This window comes from Phyllobates terribilis, unplaced genomic scaffold (assembly GCF_046119375.1).
Source record: "Phyllobates terribilis strain yellow unplaced genomic scaffold, ASM4611937v1 Scaffold_8__6_contigs__length_399053987, whole genome shotgun sequence".
NCBI lineage: Eukaryota > Metazoa > Chordata > Amphibia > Anura > Dendrobatidae > Phyllobates > Phyllobates terribilis.
Genome location: NW_027362768.1, coordinates 286659216 through 286684408, shown reverse-complemented (window position 1 = coordinate 286684408; position 25193 = coordinate 286659216). Strand labels below are relative to the sequence as shown.

Genomic DNA, 25193 nt, shown 5'->3' with positions numbered 1-25193 from the left:
TACTGTTTTCTTTATGGAAAAAACTACCAAAACCTGAATAATAGAGATTTTTTACCGTGGGATGGCAAAACCACAGTTATTGTTTACTGGGGTATACCACACTTTTTTAAATAGAGATATTTGCGGCTGAACAGTGAGCGACACACTCAAACTGTTTTTTTCAGATACAAATGGCCCAAAAGTGGATAATACAGAGGTTTGAACCGTGAAACTGCAAAGCCACACTTGTATTTCTCGGGCCTACACCAGACTATTTTCAACAGATATATTTGTGTCTGAACAATCAGGAGACACTTTTTATTTTTTACGGGAAAAAAAATGCCAAAAGCAGGATAATAGAGATGTTTTACCGTGGAACAGCAAAACCACAGTTATAATTTACTGGTGTATACCAGACTTTTTTGAATATATATATATTTGCGGCTGAACAGTGAGCGACACACTCAAACTGTTTTTTTTAGATACAAATGGCCCATAGAACTGCAAAACCAAACTTCTATTTCTCTGGCCTACACCAGACTATTTTCAACAGATATATTTGTGTCTGAAAAATCAGAGGCACACTTTTTTTTTTTGGGGGGGGGGGGGGTGCACCAAAAGGTTAATAAGATGGGTATTTGTACATTGTGAAGGAGGAAAAAAAAAGAGGATTTAGATAAAAAAAAAGGATTTTTCCTGGCCCCCGGGACCTGGAGCTAAGTCCAGCAAAAGGACTGTTTGTTTGATCTGGTAGCCTTTACAGACCCTACACTAACTATTTTGCAGGATATATCTCTCCCTAAATCAGCAGCGCTGTCCCTACACTGTCTGATCCAGAGCGACTGTGTCCAAGATGGCGGCGCCCGGTTTTAAATACTCGAGGTGACGCTGTGCGGCCAGCCAATCACTGTAATGCCCACAAACAACATGGCTGCGGCATTACAGTGACTGGCTGGCAATCCCTGCATGTTCATTGGCTCTGTAAAGAGTGCCAAACATGCAGGGCGGAGACCCGAGCTCCCGCCCGAATAACCCGGAAATGCTCGGTGCTCGCCGAACATCCCGAGTAGCGTGATGCTCGGGCGAGTACCGAGCAGTGTCGAGCATGTTCGCTCAACACTACAAGATACCAGTTCCAAGCTATATTTAATAAATGCATAACATCGGCAGGGAACCACCCCAAAGATTACGTGACACACTCATTCCGCATAGGCGCGGCCACGGAAGTTCAGAGGATAGGGAGATGGAGATCCACGTGTTTGGCGAGATACATAAGACCGGACTTGTTATCCTAACATAATTTGTTTCTTTTAAAGGTGACGCTAAGCCAACAGTGTGGGTGATAGGCCACTCGTATATATATTGGGCAGAAAAAAGGGCGAAAGTCCGCCCAGGCGGGAGGAAATTAGAGTTTCATAACACATATTTCAACTGGAGAGGTATTAGAGGCCTGCTATGGCCACAGGTACTAATGGAGGTAATCAAGGTAGGGAGAGAGGCAAGATGTCCGGTCATCTTAGTTATACAGGCCGGGGGAAACTACCTAGGTCATCACAAGAGCGCATAACTAATGGCAATAATGAAACTAGACACTGAGCGCTTCAGAGAATTTTTCACAAAACTAACTATAGTATGGTCAGAGATTGTGCCGATAGCGGTATGGCAAGGTGCGCGAGACATCACGGCCATCGAACGGACAAGGCGGGTAATAAATATTCGGATGGCAAAATTTAGAAGAGACAGAGGCGGTGTAGTGATACAACACCGACAACTGGAAGGAGATAAAGCAGGCCTCATACGGCCCGACGGTGTTCACTTAATGGATATTGGACTGGACATATTCCTGTCAGGACTCCAGGACGGAGTGGAACAAGCGTTAAGAATGATGGATGGGGGTCAGAGTCCTGCATACGAGTACGCAGGATCCTCCGTGGCCTGGAAATAGAAAGGACATGTTGGAGAGTTACACTTGTTGGCCAACTTGCCGGTGTGGAGACCCAGGGCATGCTGCAACAAGCTGAATTATTTTAGAAATAAAATGCCTTTCTAATGGAATGAGTATAAAGAGTTAATAAAGCTGTGACCGATCCTCACCCATCCAGTTGTAAGAGTTACATTATTGTATTGTCAAGGAAAGGGGGGCGGTAGGGGGGCTGAGCGTCTGGGTTTGGTTGGGGGTCCCCACAGTCTGCCTAGGCTAGATGCATTTAAAAATTCTTATTAGATACACAGGCGGTGCAGCTTGCTTCGCAGCTGGGCTACTACGCCCAAAGTATTGCCTAGGCTAGATGCAGTTAAAAATTCTACGCTGACTAGCAGACACTGAAGCTTTGGAGCAGACCTCTGAGTAAACAGCTCTTCAGACTCAACCATCTGTGTTACCCCAAGCCATAGTGTATGTAGTTTCTTACAGTTAAAAGGGGGGGGAGCGACCCAACCCACCTGGAATTGACCATGCCAACGTCACGTAAAACACAGCAAGGGGACTCCCAAAAGAGTCTCCATTTTTTCCAAAAATTGTGGCACAGACACCACTTAAGTGGCATCAATTGCCCCAGAGTTGCTTAAAACGGTTGGTGAGGTGATTTTACCAAATCCTCAAGCTTTTAGTCTCCCCAGGATGACACAGGGGTAGAAAAGTCCTTGCGGATCCATGATTTGTTCATCTTTATGAACATGAGTCTGTCTACATTCTCAGTGGACAGCCGCTTGCGCTTATCTGTCAGCACACCACCAGCAGCGCTGAACACACGTTCAGAGAGAACACTGGCTGCAGGGCATGACAAGATCTCCAAGGCGTGAGTGGCGAGCTCCGGCCATTTTTCCTGATTGGAAGCCCAAAATGAGCAAGGGTCCAGTGACACAGTCATAGCTTCGATGTTCACTTGGAAATACTCCTGTACCATCCTCTCTAGGCGTTGACTATGTGTCAGACTTCTTCTCTCCTGTGGCCTTGCAAAGGATGGGCTAAAAAAGTGGTGAAACGATTCCACAAAATTGCTGTTACCAGCAGATACTGTGTTACTGTTACGGTTTGAGTGATGAAGACTCGACAGTCCCACGGTTTGCAAGTTAGAACTGTGAGATTCACTACGTGCACCACTGGTGTTTTGTGGAAAAGCACATGTAAGATTCTGCAACAGCCTCTGCTGATACTCCTGCATGCGTGAATCCCTTTCTATGGCAGGCATTATTTCAGCAAATTTACTTTTGTACCGGGGATCTAAGAGTGTGGCAACCCAGTAGTCGGGATTACTTCGAATTCTGACAATCCGAGGGTCATGTTGCAGGTAGTGCAGCAAGAAGGCACTCATGTGTCTTGCGCATCCAGGAGGACCAAGTCCTTGTTGTGTTGGTAGCGAGGTAAGAATCATGCTTCCTTCCTCTGCCCTCTCCCCCCAACCTCGCACAACAGAAATGTGATCAAGGTCTTCCTCATCTGATGAGTCTTACATGCCCATCGCCAGTTCGTCCTCCACTTCTTCCTCGGCTCCTGCACCTTCCTCAACAGTTTGGCTGCTACCATGCGCCCTGGTTAATCCCTTTCCCCCACCCTCCCATGCCTGCCGCCTTGGTGCTGCCGACCATCTGGACCTTTGAGATGTTATCCCTTCCGCATACGACTCCTCCTCTACTTCCTCCACCTCCTCTTGTCCCATCACCTGACTCTGAATTCTGTTTAACGTGTGCTCCAGCATGTAAATCACCAGAATAGTCATGCTGATAATGGCATCGTCGTCAGCACTAAACATCTTTGTTGCCATTTCAAAACTGTGCAGAAGGGTGTGTGGCGCCCCTGAGGGTTCAGTCGCCACAGAGGTACTGCATCTCACCCAGAGGTGTGGTATCTCACCCTCAGGTAAGGAAGGAGTATGGCTCGGGACCCTAACACCTGCATCCAACACATGCCCGCAGTGGGGGTAGGGCGAGATTGCTCCTAAGGGAGAGCACAGTCCCAGGTCCCTAGCTGGTGGGAGGGTCCTATGTAGTGGGTGTGGGTGGAGAAAGCAGCTTAGGGGAGCACATGACAGGGAGAGTATAAATAGGAAGCCATCTTAGAAAGAGCAAGCCAGTCAGAGGAGAAGTGACAGGAGCAGAGGCTCTGCATGAGCTCTGCTCCGGAGGGGGGCCTAGCCTGGGAGGCCCAGGACTGAAGGAGAGAAGAGAGGAGTGGGAGCAGGAAGGCTCCAGGAACCGAAGGGACCCTAGGGGTACGGGCCGTGCAGAAGGCCACCCGTACGCCCGCTGCTACCAGGAGGTAGAGGGGTCAGGCCAGATAAGGGCAACCGGTCCCTCAACTAGCGGAGAAACAGCAAGGCTCAACTAGAAACCGGAGGCTGCAGCATTTCATGTACTGCAGGCCAAAGTCCACACCAGTCTCACTAAGAAGGTAGCCACATAGGACCCAGGGGACAGAACACACGTCGCCCGCCAAGGCCCGAGGATACTGGATAGAAGTGTCACTGGGTGTGAGGTGCAGGGAGAAGGCCAGAGAAAGGACACACAGAAGGGGGTCCTGCTAAGTACTCCGGAGCTATCTGGGGGTGGACTGAGCCCCTCACTGAGTACGCACAGCACGACGGGGGAAATTGCTCTGGCACCTGTAATCTGGACTGCAGCAACTGTGAGTAAAGATCTTGGGACTGCATCACACGGACTCTGTGTTCATTACTGACTCCCTGCCCTGAAGCTACACTGTTCCTGTGGGGAGTAATAATACCATTGCTGCAAAACCACTAGCTTCAGAGGACTGTTCCGCAGCGGCGGCCCCTTTGGCTGCACTCCACAGGTGGCGTAGTCGGACATTATAAAACCCATATATACAAATTACCCTTGGATTGATCGCCCTGGGTCACGGACCGGGTCGCCGCCACAGCGACTACAACACCCAGCGTCTACCGGCCCGGCTCCGGGTACCCCACGGCCCAGGGGGCGCGTCAACTTCATAGGTCCCTGATCTGAGACCACTCCTGCAGCGTGATTTGCCCCACCTCTGGATCTCGTTGGCCCAGGCTATACGTCAGAACGTATTGCACCAGGGCTTGTCGGTGCTGCCACAGTCGCTGCAACATGTGCAGAGTTGAATTCCACCGTGTCGGGACATCGCACTTCAGCCGGTGAACTGGCAGGCCCAACGACTTCTGTAGAGATGTAAGTCGTTGAGCTGCGGGATGCGAACGGCGGAAGTGAGCACACAGCGACCGTGCCCTCTGCAGAAGGCGATCTAGTCCGGGATAGTGGGCTAAAAATTGCTGGACAACCAGGTTCAACACGTGAGCCATACAATGCATGTGTGTGACATTGCCCTGGTGAAGGGCCGCACCCAGGTTTGCAGCATTGTCGCACACGGCCTTCCCTGGTTGCAGGTCCAGTGGAGACAACCATTCATGAAACTGGGTCTCCAGAGCTGACCACAACTTCTCAGCTGTGTGACTCACATTTCCCAGACATTTCAAAGTAAACACCGCCTGATGCCGTTGAGCCCTGCTGCCAGCATAGTAAGGAGGTGTGCAGGACTCCTTCTGCGCAGTTAGAAAGCGGGTGGCATTACCAGACAGGCTTTGGGTGCAGGTGGAGGACCGAGAGGAGGTTGAGGAGGCAGAAGCAGTGGAGGAACTTCTAGATAAAGAGGATTGACGTACAACTCGTGGGGACGGCAAGACTTGGACAGCAGCCCCTTGTCCTGCTGTCACCATAGTTAGCCAGTGCCCAGTCAGCGACATGTAACGCCCCTGTCCATGCCTACTCGCCCAAGTGTCTGTGGTGAAATGCACCCTGTCACACACAGAGTTTCTCAAAGAAGCGGTGATGTTGTGTGCGACATGCTGGTGGAGCGCAGGCACACCTTTCTTTGAGAAGTAGTTCTGACTGGGCATCAGGTACTGGGGCACTGCGACGGACATAAGGTCTCGAAAATCCTCTGTGTCCACCAGGCGGAAAGGCAGCATTTCTGTTGCCAAGAGCTTGCAGATGGTGAAATTCAACCTCTTAGCTTTGTCATGGCTAGGAGGAAATGGTCTTTTACTTGTCCACATCTGAGGGACCGAGGGCTGGCTGTTGTGCTTAGACGGGGTTGATAAGGGTGTCCCCGGCAAACTTGCCGGTCTGTGAGGAAGATGCAGGCGGAAAAGTTAGGTTGCCTTGATCCAAAGGTGGTGCTCTCGATGTCGGAGAGCGCTCAACACCAGCTGGTGTTTCCACTTCCAAATGAAATGAGGACCTGCCAATCACACTGGCTGTTGCGGGTAAAGAGGTGGCAGTTCTGCGTCCAAAGACATGTGTGACTGCTGTCCCCCCAGTCACAGAGGATGAAGAGGCCGCGGATGCACAAGATGGGGCAGACGGTGGTTGGCCCGGCCTGCTAGGCCGCATTGTAGCACAGTGAGCTTCCCACTGCAACTTATGCTTCATATCCATGTGACGGTTCATGCATGAAGTACTCAAACTATGGATTTTTTGGCCTCTACTTAGCTTTTGGTGACACATATTACAGATAACACGAGTTGGGTCATCCTTATCGATCTGAAAAAAGGCCCAGGCTATGCAAGGCTTAGAGCCCATGCGACCTGAAGAGCCACTACGACTTGTGGTCAGTGGCAGAGTTGTGGTTGAGGATGCAGTTGTTGACGTGCTTCCAGTACTCCGTCTCAGTCCAGGAAGGCGCAACGTAACCTCGTCGTCAATAGCATCTGTGACGCCCAGCTGCGCTTGGTATCACAGATCCTAGAAGAGTGCATTGATGGAATCCTCCACAAGAGGCCCCCATAAACATTCACACATCTCCACCTTCCACCTCAGACCAGCAGAGGGAGCCCGTTAGGGATATAAATAGGGAAGGTGGAGCTAGGCAGTTCAGTTCCTCTGAAGAGTTCCTGCAGTAGAGAAGCCTAAGAGGGGTCAGTCTGCAGTGGAGCTCAGTCTAGTCTAGAGAACTCAGTTAATAGTTCAGCAGTGGAGCACGAGGCTCCTGTTAGCTAGATTCAGGGAGCGCAGTTAGAGCTTAAGGTGTGCCGGCACCATAAGATCGGTGAAGCGCGGCAAGCTGCCGTTAGTGTGTATAGCCTAGTGAGGGCCCGAGTAGGCCGAAGGCGAGTGGAGAGTTAGTTCATAGGGGGCAGAGGAGCTTAACCAGCTCACCCCGAAGCATTTACCAGACACCGGATCCGAGCTTACCGGGATCTCTATGACCCAGTAAGGCATAACCGGAATCCCTGGAGAAATACAAGTCCCAGGATCGCTAAGGTGCTGATACGTAACAGAGCCAGGAGACGCTTAGGCTCCGCATACTGGGAGTGTGAACTCCAAGACAAGGCCCTACCAGAAGGTCAGCCAGCGCAGGACAGAGACAAAGTTAGGCCTAGCTCCAGGCAGGTCAGAAACTTACTGCGCAGAGGCAAGAAACAGGAGGCCCTACACCCGCTCATTGGGGAGGATCCTGATATGCACCCTTCACCCTACAGTGCTCCGGGATGTGCCTGAATTTCCACCAGTAAAAGGTACTGAAGTGACTACCGTGTCCGTTCCCGTTCTTGCTCTGACCCAGCTGGGTCTCGCCTGTCCTGAATTCCCCCTGCATACGCTTTTCTGAGGCCTAGCTCCACCTGTGGGGAGCTATACCATCGAGCTGCCTTATCACCGGCCTCAGTGGACTACTGCAGCGCTGGTGCTTCTCACCCGATACCACAGGTGGCGTCACAAACTCTTATAAAATTAACAATTATCCACCCTTTTAAAGAGTGACCCCAGGGTACGGGCCCGGGAGCCGACCACCGCGACATCCCAAAGGCCAGGCAAAGGCCCGAGTACCGAGTCATCCCCATCCCCTGGGCTAGTCACATCCTCCTCCACCTCCTCTGCTGACCTCATCGACTGGCTGACTGTGGGTTGACAGTAAGTGGGATCTCCAACCTCGTCATCATCACCCTGTCGTCCTCAGAGCCAACCTCTTCCTGCCCTGACCGAAAAGTCAAGTTGTCGCTCCAATCAGGTATTTGAGTCTCATCATCGTCTTCATCATTGTCTCCACCAACAGGAGTTACAGTTTGGGAACGAGGGTCTACATTATGCTCAGAACCTTCTTCATCTGGTCCTGGATCCGACTCAAAGATTCTGGGCATCAGTGCAGATCATTTCCTCGTCTGGATTAACAGAAGCTCTGGAGCAGACCTCCGTTTCCCAGGCTATAGTATGAGTAAACAGCTGTGCAGACTCAACCATCTGTGTTACCCCATACTCAGACGGGCAGCTGGAGACTTGGGAGATGTGAGGAAGCAAGTGCGATTGGGGTGACACCTCTGAGGACTGGAGTATTTGTGATGTTGAAGTTGAGGTGGAGGAGAGCCCACTTGAAGGAGCACTTGATATCCGTTGAAGCACCTGCTGTTTTTGTGCCTCATCTGGAATTTGTAGCGATGGGCGTGTCCGTAAGAAAGGGATCGTATCACATTGTCCACGAAAAGAAGTAGACATCTTAGTTTGGCTGGAAGATGGTCTTTCTTCTGCAGATGTTACTCCCCCCCACCGCGGAGGGGCTCGACCCACCAACGGACAGGCACCAGTATTGGGAGAGGGGGTCTGGCCGTCAGGGTCCACCGCGGCTCTGACACAAACTCGGCGACACGGAGGTCGCACGGGCAGGAACGGACTGGCCGTGTCGGCTTCGCACTCCTGTCCCTCTGCCAGCTCGCGCCCGGAACCTCAAAGGGATGCGCAACCGGCTTTTCTTCCCAGGGCTGTTCCCCGCCCAGCAGGAACGTGGGGGAGCTCAGGTCGGCCTTCCACTGTACTCCCTTACCTCCCTCACCCTCTTTCCTTCTTCCGTTATCCATCTAACCCCTTGGCTCTGTGGTGTCCGCTCTCCCTCCAGCTCTCTCCTTCTCACAGGTGGACTACCGCGTGTATTCACACTGTGGGCCCAGGCATAAGAAGTTGTCGAGGTAATGGATAATATGTGCCCCCTTAGAAACGTCCATTACAACCCATTCGAGGAAGCAACTAAACGCCTCAAATAGTGAGCAGGATCTGGAGCACCCCATGGGCAAACAGCAATCTATATAGTATGCTCCTTCCCGGAAGCAGCCCAATAGGTGGACACTATTCGGAGGCACAGGTAGTAAGTAACCGGAACGCCGCATCAATGTCTGTTTTGGCCATTAGGGTGACCCTTCCCAACTTCTTGATCCGCCTGATTGCCTTGTCAAAGGATGTACAGTATATACTACAGTACTTGGTTCCGCGTCGATGTTGTCGTTTACGGACCTACCCCTTGGATATGACAAATGGTTGATTAGTCCGAATGTATTGGGTTCCATTTTTGGCATAACTCACAATGGGGATACCACTACGTCTTGTAAGGAAAGTGTTCTGAATGGAACCGCCATTCTACCTAAAGATATTTCTTTTTTTAATTTTCCTGTCACGACGTCTGGGTGTTGGTAGGCTGATTTTAGATTTTTACTCCAGCCTTTCTTGATTTTAGAAGGGCATGACATGCCTATATCTGTGTCTCCCCCTCCTTTTACTCCTCCACCTCTTTTCTTTTCGCATGACTATATGTACTTGTCACTTTTCCATGTGTTAGTTGTGTCTTCTGAGCAGTTTGTCAGCCTTTGGACACCTTTGAAGTGTTTTCTATGTGTTTTCTATGTGTTTCTATGTGTTTTTGTTTGCCTGCCATTGGTTTTAACGGTGTTCGACGAACATACGGGTGTTCGACGAACCGAACCGAACTCGAACACTACGGGGGTGGCTCAACACTAATGGTGACCCCATCACAGTATGATTCCCCAACTGTAATCCCCACACAGCCCACCACACAGTATAATAATCCCCACAAAGTCCTCCAAAGAGTATAATGGGCACTACATAGTCATCCAGACAGTATAATGGTCCCTGTATTGCCTTCCATACACTATAATGAGCACTACATAGTCCTCCATACAGTATAATTGGCCATGTAATGCCTTCCATACAGTATAATGTCTCCACATAGTTCTTCATACAGTATAATGGCCCCAGATAGTGCTCAATACAGTATAATGGCCACACATAGTTCTCAATACAGTATAATGGCCCCACATAGTCCTCCATATAATATAATAACCCCACATAGTCTTCCATACACTATAATTGCCCCACATAGTCCTCCATACAGTATAATGGCCCCAGATAGTGCTCAGTACAGTATAATGGCCCCACATAGTCCTCCATACAGTACAATAACCCCACATAGTCCTCCATACAGAATAATGGGCCCCACATAGTCCTCCATACACTATAATTGCCCCACATAGCCCTCCATACAGTATAATGGCCCCACATAGTTTTCCATACAGTATAATAACCCCATATCATGCTCCATACAGTATAATGGCCCCACATAGTGCTCCATACAGAATAATGGACCCCACATAGTCCTCCCCAGTGAATAATGGACCCCACATAGTCCTCCATACAGTATAATGGCCCCACATAGTCCTCCATACAGTATAATGGGCCCCACATAGTCCTCCATACAGTATAATGGGCCCCACATAGTCCTCCATACAGTATAATGGGCCCCGCATAGTGCTCTATACAGCATAATGGGCCCCACATAGTCCTCCATACAATATAATGGGCCCCACATAGTCCTCCATACAGAATAATGGGCCCCACATAGTCTTCTATACAGTATAATGGGCCCCACATAGTCCTCCATACAGTATAATGGGCCCCACATAGCCCTCCATACAGTATAATGGGCCCCACATAGTCCTCCATACAGAATAATGGGCCCCACATAGTCCTCTATACAGTATAATGGGCCCCACATAGTCCTCCATACAGTACAATGGGTCCCACATAGTCCTCCATAGAGTATAATGGCCCCACATAATCCTCCATACAGTATAATGGCCTCACATAGTCCTCCATACAGAATAATGGGCCCCACATAGTCCTCCATGCAGTATAATGGGCCCCACATAGTCCTCCATACAGAATAATGGGCCCCACATAGTCCTCTATACAGTATAATGTGCCCCACATAGTCCTCCATACAGTATAATGGGCCCCACATCATGCTCCATACAGTATAATGGCCCCACATACTCCTCCATACAGAATAATAGCCATGTCTGGTGTCGCGGGCCAAATATACTCACTGTGTGGACCAGATTTGACCCACGGGGTAGAGTTTGATATGTTCTTTAGACTATGAATAAAGCAGCGGTCACACAGACTGGGTGGGATCTGAATATTGTGGCTATGATATGGGTCCTATAAGATATTTCTCTTAGGGAAAACTTGACGAACTTCTATAAGTTGCATACTTTAATTTATACATTCCTTTAAAAAGTGTAATGAAGGCATCGCAGAAACATACCTGACTGAGATGGAAAACTCTCCTTTAGATGTTTGACTGGCACGGATGATGAAATACCCAACTTGCTTACTCATGAGGATGTTCTCGGCTTCGATACGGCTGATGTTTTCACAATACCAACTGCCATATCAGAAGGAAAAGATTATTTCTTCATATAAAACGTATGCGTCAATCAACATGGTGTGTGCAAATACATAACCTATATCTCAGAGTAATGATGTGCAGTGATGGTCCTGTATATGGGGACAGTTATTTGTGAGACATTTGCAATTTGCGAAACGCATTTTACGTTGCATTTTAAAGATGTCAGCTAATTTGCACAAACTAATTTATAAAAAAAGCTTTATTCATCCATAATTCACTCAGTGTTAATATACAGTACCTAATGATTCATCAAAGTCATACTGGACAAATACATGCCTAATTATGCGCATAATGAAGCTAATTTTACTGCCTGGTGACTTTCTATTGGAAAGGCCTAAAAATGCCACACATTAGCTGCAATCTGGTTTTTAATGTATAATCTAGACTTACATAATGAAATGCACTATAAATTTTAGGCCTCTGGCCAGAATTAGAGTTTCCATCGGATATATTCTGGAGATGTTCCAACTGTATTCCCATCCGCGGTGGCTGGCACACTAGTCCCAGTTATTAATCAGAAGCTTCCGCAGGATGTTCAGTGTTGTAAGGTTACTACTGCAGTCAATGAATTATTCCTGTACCATTACTTTTCACTTTTATTACTGTTATTTTTTTTGTGCGTGTCCACCTGTGGGTTGATTGAACTATTTTTATCCAATGGTGAATGTAAGTTTTATATATTTTCACTGAGACAAAATCCACATCACATGGGTTACATATATTCATTCATACCTGCTAGAGACTTTAGCGGTACAATCTCGGTCACCAATCACATGATGCTGCTTTTGCTGCTGTACTGTAACAAACTTTATAATACAGCATCCAATGGAGCATTCCGTAATGTGTAATCAGAGATAGATGGAGGTAGATTAGGGTCCCATAGGCTTTTTTTTAGGCTTTGTTAGTGATTCCTAAAACTTAGACTGTAATATAGTCATGTCTAAAGGTTAGGACTCAGAGGTGCCACAGCAATGACTACAAGCCTGGGTTATTGTGACTTCACCACAACTTCGATATCACCAGTCAACTAGCGTCCATTAGTAGAAATCTGGCTATGTCCTGTGGTGGTCCCAAGACTAATGTTCAACTTTTTCTCCATAAGGTTAGTTTCAGACATCCAACTTCAATAATCTGAGTATGGGCCATGATGTTTAGCTCAGCCGCGGGTCTCATGACCAGAATTTCCAGGACTCATTTAAGTTTACGAGTCTGTTGAGTTCATAATTGGATTGTTAAAGTTGGGTGTATGAAAACGGACTAAGGAATGTCTTAGTACGCACATTGTAGCTGTGAATATAGGACAATTCTGCCATGACATATGGATAATATTGTGTCACTGTACGGCCTTAACCTTTGTTCACCTGGACCTGTGAAGATAGGACAGTAAGTAACACCTGTTTTGTGTTCCTGAACTGTATGTCATAATTATTCTTACAGTCCTAGCATTATGGGGTGGGATGTGGGGAAATAATTAAGACTGTTATTTTGTATGCCAGTCTTCATCCAAAGTTTGTTGTAGTAAGATGCATCAAATTCCAGTCCTAGACTGGAGTTCATTTCTGCAATAATTTACCCCATTTTTATGGCACAAATATAGTGAAACAATTGGGTCGCACAAAGACACGGCCCAACAATCAACCTCCACTCACTTTTCCAAAAGTTTTTTGGAGGTGGTGTAAAAAAAAACGCCCAAAATTTTCAATTGTTTTTGAAACTATACCAGCTTTCTAGTGAAAAAGGGATGATGACTCAGCCCCTATATGTACAAGGAAAAGCTATGTCTGGACGTATGAGGGTTTTTTTTTGCAATGAGTAAAGCCAAAGGAGATGAGGTTATTGCTCGCAGCCATCCTGACTCCTGAATGAAAAGTCAGTCTTGTGGGCTCCATTGCGAAATCTCCAAAAGGGCATCGGTCTTCTCATATGGGCCAATGGGATCTCCTACGCATCAGGACCTGGGCGCAACTGCAACCCCTGCTCCCGCTATAGTGACGCCCCTGTGCACAAGACTCCATTAGCCACAAAATGCAGCCACCTTGAGGTGTGTATTTTGTAGAAGCCACCTTGAGGTGTGTATTTTGTAGAAACCACCTCCTTGTCTCCAATAATGAAAGTGGAGTATTCGGAGATACAGAAAAAAAAATTTTGATTGTTTTCATCCTCGTGGAATAGGATTTAGCCACTTGTATAATATCTTGTTTACTGCTGTACTAATAGGAGCCTATTAAGAGTAACCATTAGAAAAAAAAAATTGTACATAATGAAATTCAGAAAAACATTCAGTGTTTTTAGATTGCCTTTTGTTTGTTGCAGTGTGAAATTACCACTTAAATGAGAACATTACCTGCATAATGAAATCACACTAATAACACAGAAGTCAAAACACACTTAGCAGCGGAGCAGGCACGGTGGAGGCATCGCATCCAATACTACGCCACTCGTAAATATGTTCTGCTATAGTAAAAATTACCATATCCCAGCCACACAGGAAGACCCCTGCAACACCTTCCCCCAAAGCCCTATTTTAAAGAGTTTTATGTAATCAGGATTTTTTTCAGTTTTTAATTATAAAGGTATCAGACGTGTATGAGAAAGTAGATAAGTTAATTGTTCCACCTTATTCTCACATTTGATCTAGTTAATCTATTAGGAGCCATTGATAAAATTAATTTGATGTGTCGGTAATTTGCTTTTGGTGAACCAAAGCAAATAATTCACTCATTACATCCTCTGCACATTGGAGAATTGAGCTGATTATTACACCTACTACTACTCATTAGTGAAGAAAGCATACAGGCATGCGGGTCATTGCATCATATCGTACTTTTCCTATGGTTCATGGCAACGGCCTTCTACATTTTTCATAGTCTTGCTAAATTTTAAGGGTAAGTGCACCCAGCGGCTTTTTCAGGAGGATTCTGCTCCCAAATCCACCTGAAAAAGCACCCAGAAAGTGCAAAAAAAGAGATGTTTTGAGCATTTTCACAGCATGTTTTCAAAACCGCTAGCAGTTTCTTCACTACTGAATGGAGATAAAAAAAAAAAACATCCAGAAATTGCCAGTTGAAAATAAATCACTAAAATGCAGAATAGACAATAAAAAAATGATTCCCAAAAAGTTTCAGACCGGGATATATGGTGAAAAAAGACCCTCAAGTGTTTCCTGAAGCATATTCCTCTTAAAAAACAGGATTTGCATGCATGAAAAAAATCTTAGGCCCCGATTCAACATGCCTCTTAATGAATCACGACCATCTGATGAGTTATAGGCAGGAGGGATGGAATAGCACCACAATAATGATATAAGTTAAGTAAATGGGGTCTTGTGCCATGTACTGGAAATAGCAAACGTGAACAAGAGGAAAGACGTATATCTGGCACCAAAGAGCCCAATAATAATATTAATTAAAAGGCATATAAAAAAAGGTAAATGATGTGAAACTCTATCTTTATTATATATAAAGTGCAAAAAAGGACATAAAAACACTTGAAAGGTGGAAAAGTTTAGGGGGAAAAAACAGAGAACTTGTGCAAGGTCCATATTATAATAAAAAAATGGACATACAACAATCTCCCACATAGTTCAACAGTTTGGAAGAATTATATAGCAATACAGAATATGAATAGATTTCTGTGAATATACTGAACAGTACAAATATACATATTGTGACCAGAGTCACTGGTATTATATGCGAGGGGAGGTATGTGTCACTCAGGATGCTCTCCTGTGTGAACTGAGACCTACTGAATTTCTGTCAGCATGTTATATGCTGGGAGTTACCTCTTTTAAAGCGTGTGGTTTTATGGGAATGACATAGAGATGGGAGCGAAGTCATTCCCCATACCTCCACCTCAGGGTGTGGCTGAGCAAGCTTTAAATGTTCAGTCCTGTTTTTTTTTTCTCGGTGTTGTGTTTGGAGAGGCAAGGTCTCCAGACTTTACAGCCATAGCTCAGGAAGGAGCTGAAGGCTGGACATAACCTGTGTGGGCGCACCGCACACACACATATGGACTGTGCTATCGTTTATCTTTTGTTTTGTTGATTTGACATTAAGGCCATGTTTATTTCTGCTGGAGTTGCAGGGCTTTCTGCCATATAATAAAGCCTGCAGAGAAAACCCGGTTCCTGAGTCTACTTCCGGAAGCAGCCAAGCGAGTCGACCTACCACAGTTGGCTTGAGAGTGCCTGCAAGATTCCAGGAACACGTGTACCTGCCACAGAGACCGGTGGATGTCCTGGGTGAAGGCCCGGCAGCCAGCCAAAGAAGTCTGGCACCATGGAGGAGCTCATTAAGCACCTGGTGCAGAGCAACAACAGATGCACCAACAGCACTTGTAGAGCCAGCAGCAGCACCAGGAGACGACACAAACTGTTGTTGCAATAGATCCAGTTACAGCAAAAGGCGCAGCAGCAGCAGCACCAGCAGGAACAGCAGCAGCAGATACAGCTTTTAGCAGACGCCATCCAGGGCAGGGCAACCCCAACCCCCTTCGTCAGAAAGGTGATAAGACGGGCCATGCAGAAGATGACCCCCCTGGATGATGTAGAAGCATTTCTGTCTTTGAGAGGGTGGCTTTGAGAGGGTGGGCAGAGGTTCTGGCACCATATTTGTTGGGGGAACCACAAAAGGCATATTACGACTTGGCACTGCAGGATGCGAAGGAATACGCCAAGCTAAAGACAGAGATCTTAGCACGCCTGGGATTGAATATGGTGGTTAGAGCCCAACGAGTCCACCATTGGGCGTATGCCAGCGACAAACCCCCTCGCTCGCAGATATTTGACCTACTGCATCTCTTTCAGAAGTGGTTTCAGCCAGAGTCCTCTACTCCGGCCCAGATGGTTGAGCGGGTGGTGATTGATAGATTTGTCCAATCCCTTCCCAAGCCAGTACAGACTTGGGTTGCCCAGGGTGATCCCCAGAACGCAGATGACTTCATCAGCCTGGTAGAGAGGGACCAGGTGGTTGAGAAATTCCTTGGGAAACCAGAAATAGTCACTTCGCCATACTGGGATACCCAAAAGGGGGCGGATTCACCATGGAAGGGGTCTAGAGCCACCACTGGGGGGCATCCCACTCCCACTGAAGGTGCCACAAGGACTGTTGCTAAAGATCTAGTCTGTTGGCGGTGTCACAACCCTGGACATGTAGCCGCTAGGTGTCATATGTCCCCCGAGCCCATGGACTGCAGCCTAGGCAGACGGGTCTCCTATTATGCTTATCCCGCCAACAGTGTGGACTGTCGACCCGGCGACCGCAGGCATGTGCCGTGTCCATTAATGGGGTGATGGTGCTTGAACCGTTGGATTCAGGGAGTCTAGTGACCCTAATCAGTGCCAACCTTCCCACCAGCTGATCTCTGCCAAGACTGCGGGCATTCGCTGCATACATGGAGACGCCAAGGACTACCCTGTGGCCACAGTGACAATGGGAACAGACTGTGGTGCCCAATCGCACTAGGTCGTGGTGGTTAAGGACCTGATACATCCTGTCATATTGGGGCGCGATTTCCCATTGTTCTGGAACTTGAGGGGGAAAGGAACCGGACTGAGTTGCGTGGACAAATTCCAGGTCCCTAAGGAAATACCCCTGTCAACATCTGAAGGGGATGAGTTCCCATTGTGTGTCCTTGCCGGTGACAAGGACAAGACTGTGACCGAGGAGGCCGACCTCCCTGAGTTAGAGGTCACAGAAGAGAACTTTGGGTCTGCTCAAGTTTGGGACTTGACCTTGAAGGGGGCATGGGACAATGTTACTGTCTGTTATGGGGTTGCTCAAGAGCCGGGGACAGACACCAGGTACCCACACTTCGCAGTTCTGGGGGAGCTATTGTATCAGGTGACCAAACCAAGGGGTGATGAAATAGTGGAGCAGCTATTAGTTCCAGGGCCATACCGACAGAGGGTATTAGATATGGCCCATTCACATGTTCTGGGGGGACACCTGGAGGTCGAGAAAACTAAAGAGAGGATATTGAGGAGGTTTCACGGGCCAGGGTGTTAACGGGAGATCCTCAACTATTGTAGATCCTGCTCCACCTGCCAGATAACCGCGCTCTCCTCCCACTTCCGTAGTCCTTTAATCCCCCTACCTGTGATAGAAATCCCCTTTGAGAGGATTGCCATGGACCTAGTGGGACCCTTAGTCAAATCGGCCCGGGGCCTCCAATACATCCTGGTGGTCATGGACTATGCGACCCTGTACCCGGAAGTGGTACTGTCAAGGAGGAACTCGTCGAGTAGGAGCATCGCCCGGGAACTTGTCCATATATTTGCCAGGACCGGACTGCCGAAGTAGATCCTAACGGACCAAGGAACCCCGTTCATGAGCAAGGTAATGAAGTAGCTGTGTAAAGTCCTTCAGATTACCCAGCTGCGAACCTCTGTTTACCACCCACAGACAGATGGCCTGGTAGAGCGCTTTAATAAGACCTTAAAAGCAATGCTCAAAAAGGTCGTAGAGAAGGATAGTCGTGACTGGGACTACCTGCTACCATTCCTGCTCTTCTCGATAGGAGAGGTCCCGCAAGCCTCTACAGGTTTCGCCCCATTTGAGGCACTCTACGGACGACATCCACTAGGGCTCCTGGATATTGCCAAGGAAACCTAGGAAGCTGTGGTTACACCGCACCAGAGCATCTAAGAACATGTCGCCCAGATGCAGGAGAGTATGGCGAAAGTGATGCCTATCGTGAAGGCTCATCTCCTCCAAGCACAAGAGGCCCAGGCAAGGGTCTATAACCGGTCAGCAAGGCTGAGACAGTTCCTGCCTGGGTATCGCGTACTGGTGCTTATTCCCACCGTCGAGAGCAAGTTCCTGGCCAAGTGACAAGGCCCGTATGATGTGGTGGAGAAACTCAGCAAAGTGAACTACAAAGTTCACCAGCCTGGCCGAAGAAAGCCATACCATGTGAACTTGCTCAAGCCATGGTGAGATTGGCAAACGCTGGGGGCTTCTTTTTTGGGAGCCAGTTCGAAAGCCAAAGTTGAGGATGTCACGATAGCAGAAACTCTATCAACAACAATGTGGAGAGTTGCTGCAATGGAACTGTGACCTGTTCTCAGAGTTACCAGGGCGTACGGAGGTGGTCGAGCATGATGTGCTCACAGAAGCACATGTTAGGGTAAACCTCAAACCCTATAGGATTCCTGAAGCCCGCCGTAAGGTAATCTTAGCTGAGGTGAAGAGGATGCTGGATCTCGGCGTGATAGAGAAATCGAAGATAGGATGGTCGAGTCCCATCATTATTATGCCAAAGCCCTACGGTTAGTGGAGATTTTGTAACGACTACCGCAGGCCAAATGAGGTTTCCAAGTGTGATGCATACCCGATGTCCCGCGTCGATGAACTCATCGAGAGGCTTGGACCTGCAAGATATATTACCATCCTCGACTTGACAAAGGGTTACTGGAAGATCCTCATGTCCCAGAGGGCCAAGGAGATAACAGCTTTCTCAACACCTGATGGGTGCTTCCAGTACACCTGAATACCTTTCGGACTGCAGGGAGCACCAACCACCTTCCAGAGGGCCATGGATCGGATCCTCGGCCCACATAAGAAGTATACCATAGCCTACCTTGATGACATTGTAATCTTTAGCCCAGACTGGGCTAGTCATCTGCCAAAGGTACAGGCGATTCTGGATGCTCTAAGGAAGGCAGAATTTACGATAAATCCGAGAACATGTGCCATTGGGAAGGAGGAGGCCAAGTACTTAGGCTATGTCGTCGGGAGAGGCAAAATTAAAGCACAGGTCAATAAGATCGAGGCAATTCAGAACTGGCCGCAACCGCTCTCCAAGAAGCAGGTGAGAGCATTTCTTGGAATTGTGGGATATTACCGGCGGTTTATCCCAAATTTTGCTATGATTGCCGCACCACTGACGGACCTTCTGAAAGGTACAAAATCAACGATGGTGAAATGGACAGTTGAAACCGAGATGGCGTTCCAACAGCTGAAGCTGGCACTCTGTAAGCAGCCGGTCCTGGTTGCACCAGACTTTACTAAAGAGTTTGTGCTCCAGACAGATGCCTCAGAAGTTGTCCTAGGAGCTGTGCTGTCACAGGAGATAAATGGGGAAGAGCATCCCATCCTGTATATGAGCCGGAAGCTCTCGTCCTGTGAGAAAAATTATGCCATTGTGGAGAAAGAATGCTTAGCCATAAAATGGGCCATAGAGACACTAAGATATTACCTACTTGTCTAAAAGTTTAAATTGGTGTCAGACCATGTCCCTTTGAGGTGGTTGAGGGAAAAGAAGGGTAAGAATGCCCGAGTAACTGGGTGGTTCTTAGGTTTCCAAGACTTTAATTTTTATGTGGAGCATAGACCTGGGAAGTTACACGCTAATGCTGATGCCCTCTCCAGAATTCCCTGCATGATGTCTGAAGGTGCCCAAACCCCCGCTTTGGGCAGGGGGGGGGGGGATATGTGACAGAGTCACTGGTATTATATGCGAGGGGAGGTATCTGTCACTCAGGATGCTCTCCTGTGTGAACAGGGACCTACTGAATTTCTGCCAGCATGTTATATGCTGGGAGCTACCTCTTTTAAAGGGTGTGGTTTTATGGCAATGACGTAGAGATGGGAGGGAAGTTATTCCCCATACCTCCACCTCAGGGTGTGGCTGAGCAAGCTTTAAATGTTCAGTCCTGTTTTTTTTACTTTTTTTCTGTTTGGAGAGGCAAGGTCTCCAGACTAGACAGCCATAGCTCAGGATGGAGCTGAAGACTGGACATAACCTGTGTGGGCGAACCGCACATACACATATGGACTGTGCTACTGTTTACCTTTTGTTTTGCCAGTAAGACCGTGCTTATTTTTGCCGGAGTTGCAGGGCTTTATGCCATATAATACAGCCTGCAGAGAAAATCCGGTTCCTGAGTCAATTTCCGGAAGCAGCTAAGCATTTCGTCCTACCACAATATAAATAACTCTGCCCACAGTCACAACCTGTCAAAATAGTATATGTGCCAAGTGGCAAACCTATTCTAAGAAGATGAAGTGTGAACAAGCTATCCCAGAGAGGGAAATACCTGTAATGGAAGGCAGATCAAGGAACTGACATATGACCACAAGGGTAATGCCCAGCAGAGAGATCAATGAAGATAAAGATGGAGAGGGTGTTTAAGCCCAACGCTTTACGCCACATATGATGACTTCATCAGGGGTATCATCTGATGAGTGTTGTGTGCCTCCATGTATTACTGCAGCTATCGTACTCCAGTCTTTGACTGGAGTAATATTTCTGGTGTAAGGAATGTGACAGCCCATCATGAATTAGATGTGTTGTAGTGTCCCACCCCAGCTCCGCCCATTTTTGTGTAGCTAAGAGAAACTGGTGTGAAAACGGCAAAAGTTGTCAAGTTTTTGTGCAACTTTGTGCTGTGCAAAAAGTTTGTGACTTTACAAAGCAATTTTAGCTGGAATTCTGGTGACATTGCTTTTATGAATTGGGGCCTTAATCCTGGGTATTGATGACTACTGCCACTTTTCAATATGATGTTCTAATACTATCTGGGCTTAAACACTAAAAAGAAAAGCACAAGCTGTATGGGAAACTATTCAAGTCTCAAGTAGAAAAAGTGGCATAAGCATGTCCAAGAAACCGCATATAAGAGCTCGCTCACACTGGCGTATAAATCAAACGAGTGCAATGCGAGAAAACATCTCATTGCACTCTGACCAATGTTAGTAAATGAGTGAGTGCTCATCTGCGAGTTTTTTTGTCAGATTGGATCAGATTGAGAAAAAAAAAATTGCAGCATGCAGCGATTGCGAGAATTGGATTGCCAATGCAAGTCAATGGGTGCGAGAAAAAAGTCGCATGGCACACGGACCATGTGTGTGCAGTCCGATTTTTACACACACATCTTAAAGGAAACCCAACAATTCATCAGCCATGTACAGTAAATTCACAGCCTGAACCATCAGAATAGAATAGATAGAGTAGATATATAGATAGAAATATGTCAGTGAGATATATAATTAGTGCAGTGTGTGTAGCTTACTGTGAATGTATTTAGCTAATAAATAAATGAAAAAAATGGTGTGGGGTCCCCATTATTTTTGATTACCAGTTAAGGGAAAACAGACAGCTGTAGGCTGGTTTTATTAGTCTGGGAAGGGACCAATAACCATGGAGTTTCCCAGCCTATTAATATCAGCTAGTGAGATAAATTCACCGCACACTCTTGTGTTGAATGCAATCTAATGGATGCACCAGTTCTGGGGCGGCTGAGGGCTGGTGTTATTAGGCTAGGAAGGGGCCAATATCCATGGACCTTCCCAGCATATTAATATCAGGCCGCAGCTGTCTACTTAGCCTTTGCTGGTTATTAAAAATAGGGGGGACCCCCACATAATTTTTATTAGGGTCCCCCTTTTTAATAACCAGTAAAGGCTAAGTAGTCAGGTGGGGGCCGGTATTAATGGGCTGGGAAGCTCCATGTTTATTGGCCCATTTCCAGACTAATAAGACCAGCTCACAGCTGTCTGCTTTCCCTTAGCTGGTTATTAAAAATAGGGGGGACCCCACATCATTTTTTAAATTATTTATTTAATAGGTTAAATAAGGCTAAACACCCTTTAGTGCCACATGAAAGGCACTAAAGGGTGAAAGTTTAAAATATGGCTTGTGACATTAAATATCTACAGGACATCTTTCCTATTTTTTATTTCTATCTATCTATCAATATATGTTTACAAGATTGCTTTATTAGTTTGTAAACTAGCTTTAAATTACATAGAGAATTAAAGTACGTAAAAGCTGATGTTAAAAACACATTGCATACGGATTGCACACACATGTCATACGGATGCTAGTTGAGAAAAATAGCATTGTTCTCGCATGACACTCGTCCTACTTTCTGGACGAGAACCTATTTTTTTATACGCTAGTCTGACTCCAGCCTCAGGAATACTTGAATGATGAGAAAGAGATTCCCTGATGAAGAAGATACTGCTATTTTGTAAGGTATTGGAGTAATACTGTCTGCTGTCCAGTGAAGGCTCGATGAGAGTCAGTGGTGACGTCACATGCGTAGAACTCGCTTTACTTCTTTACTTCTTGCATGTTGACCGTTCACAGGGTCGGACTGGCCTGGTTGGGTACTGGTGGATTGCCCGGTCGGCCCCAGAGAAATAAGAAGGAGAGGTGGAGGAAAAGAAAAAAAAATTTTTTTTTTAGGGACATGGGCCCTTTAAAAGCGCGAGAAGCAGGGGCACGCACTCACGCATGCAGACCTGACCCGCCGCGATTACCATGGCCGGCGTCATCACTTCCTGGCGCACTCAGGCAAGTGCTGGGGCCCCAGGGGGAAGAGACACCGGCATGCTATAGGGCCCACGAGTTGGGGGAGGGAGAGCCCTCACCCCCCTCCTCCTTAAATACTTACCTCTCCGCTCTCTTCGTTCCCCACAGCTCAAGTGACGTCTCAGGACAGAGGGCGAGGTGACGTCACTACCGCCCTTAGCTCTGAGCACTGCAGCGTCAGAAGAGCATCTGAGTATACCGAACCTGCAGGAGGTCAGTATTTGATTTTTTTTTATGTGTGCAACATCTTATGGGGCCCATATACAGTATGCAGCATCTTATGGAGGTCCGTATACAGTATGCAGCATCTTATGGGTGCCCGTATACAGTATGTAGCATCTTATGGGGACCCATATACAGTATGCAGCATCTTATGGGGGCCCGTATACAGTATGCAGCATCTTATAGATGCCCGTATACAGTATGCAGCATCTTATGGATGCCCATATACAGTATGCAGCATCTTATGGGGGCCCATATACAGCTTGTAGCATCTTATGGGGACTCATATACAGTATGCAGCATCTTATGGGGCCCACATACAGTATGCAGCATCTTATGGGGGCCCATTATATACTGTGTGCAGCATCATATGGGGACTCATTATATACTGTGTGCAGCATCATATGGGGGCTCATTATATACTGTGTGCAGCATCATATGGGGGCCTATTATATACTGTGTGTAGTATCATATGGGGGCCCATTATATACTGTGTTCAGCATCATCTGGGGGCCATTATATACTGTGTGCAGCATCATATGGGGGCCCATTCTATACTGTGTGCAGCATCATATGGGGGCCCATAATTCTGTATGGAGGACTGTGTCGTGCCCATAATTCTGTATGGAGGACTGTGTGGTGCCCATAATTCTGTATGGAGGACTGTGTGGTGCCCACAATTCTGTATGGAGCACTGTGTGGTGCCCACAATTCTGTATGGAGGACTGTGTGGTGCCCATAGTTCTGTATGGAGGACTGTGTGGTGCCCATAATTCTGTATGGAGGAATATGTGGTGCCCATAATTCTGTATGGAGGAATGTGTGGTGCCCATAATTCTATATGGAGGACTGTGTGGCGCCCATAATTCTGTATGGAAGACTGTGTGGTGCCCATAATTCTGTATGGAGGACTGTGTGGCGCCCATAATTCTATATGGAGGACTGTGTGGTGCCCATAATTCTGTATGGAGGACTGTGTGGTGCCCATAATTCTGTATGGAGGACTGTGTGGTGCCCATAACTCTGTATGGAGGACTGTGTGGTGCCCATAATTCTGTATGGAGGACTGTGTGGTGCCCATAACTCTGTATGGAGGACTGTGTGGTGCCCTTAATTCTGTATGGAGGACTGTGTGGTGCCCATAATACTGTATGGAGGACTATACTGTCCGGTCTAAAGTGAAATCTTTTGAATCCTCCCAGGACATGCACTGTGTGCTGCGAGGATCCGTTGGTTTCTGCGCTATTGTAGAATTTACAATAGATATCATTCATGTAATATAAGAAGTAAGTGAAATCTTTGCATTGTGCTATAACCATATTTCTCTGAGGTATCTGTGCATCATGAATTGTGGAATGTGTTAAACTGGCCCACTGACACTCTTTCACCTGGCTGAGCTAGCCCTGGTGACAATGCACATCAAGGTGAATGCTGGGTGCAACTGTAACAAGGCGATTGTTCTGTGACAGGCCGTGCACTGATGTCACATAGCAGTTACATTAAATGGCCGCTGGCTGTGTAAAATGTCACCGGTGATCACTGTATTACCTGTACACTTTATACAGAGCTCCTGTGTATAATGTCACTGGTGATCCCTGTATTACCTGTACACTAACACTATACACAGAGCTCCTGTGTATAATATCACTAGTGATCACTGTATTATCAGGACACTATATAGTACATACAGAGCTCCTGTGTATAATGTCACCATTGGTCACTGTATTACCTGTATATACCTGTATTACAGCATATACAGGTACTCCGTATATGCTGTAATGTCACCGGTTATTACTGTATTACCTGTACACTTAAACTATATACAGAGCTTCTGTGTATAATGTCGCCAGTGGTAATATTAGTGTTATTAGTATTCTGTTTTTTATTAATGATCAGTATTGTATTATTCGGTCACTATGAGGCGATAATATATGATCTGGTTTTGGTGTGGTGGTATTTGTTCCTTGTATGTGGTATTATTCAGTCACTATGTGGTGGTAATATGTGGTCTGGTCATTGTGTGACTGTATTAATCGCCTGTATGGAGTGGTATTCGGTCACTCTGTGGTGGTAATATGTGATCTGGTCATGGTGTGACGGTATGTGTCCCTTGTATATGGTGGTATTGGTCTTGGTATAGTGGATTGTGTTGTGTATGACAGTCATT

The 25193-nt window shown here is 47.0% G+C and overlaps 1 protein-coding gene across 3 annotated transcripts in view; it reads right to left on the bottom strand.

Annotated features, from left to right (window-relative positions):
• Positions 1–25193, bottom strand: part of GRAP2 (GRB2 related adaptor protein 2) — a 298245-nt gene that overhangs the window by 72214 nt on the left and 200838 nt on the right. For 2 of the 3 annotated variants that reach the window (XM_073642726.1, XM_073642727.1), the window contains exon 4: positions 11345–11464. The exons of the other annotated variant lie outside the window; for it this stretch is intronic. In XM_073642726.1, the coding sequence (XP_073498827.1) occupies positions 11345–11464 (120 nt within the window). The remainder of the gene's footprint in view (positions 1–11344; positions 11465–25193) is intronic. 3 annotated transcript variants of the gene reach the window in all.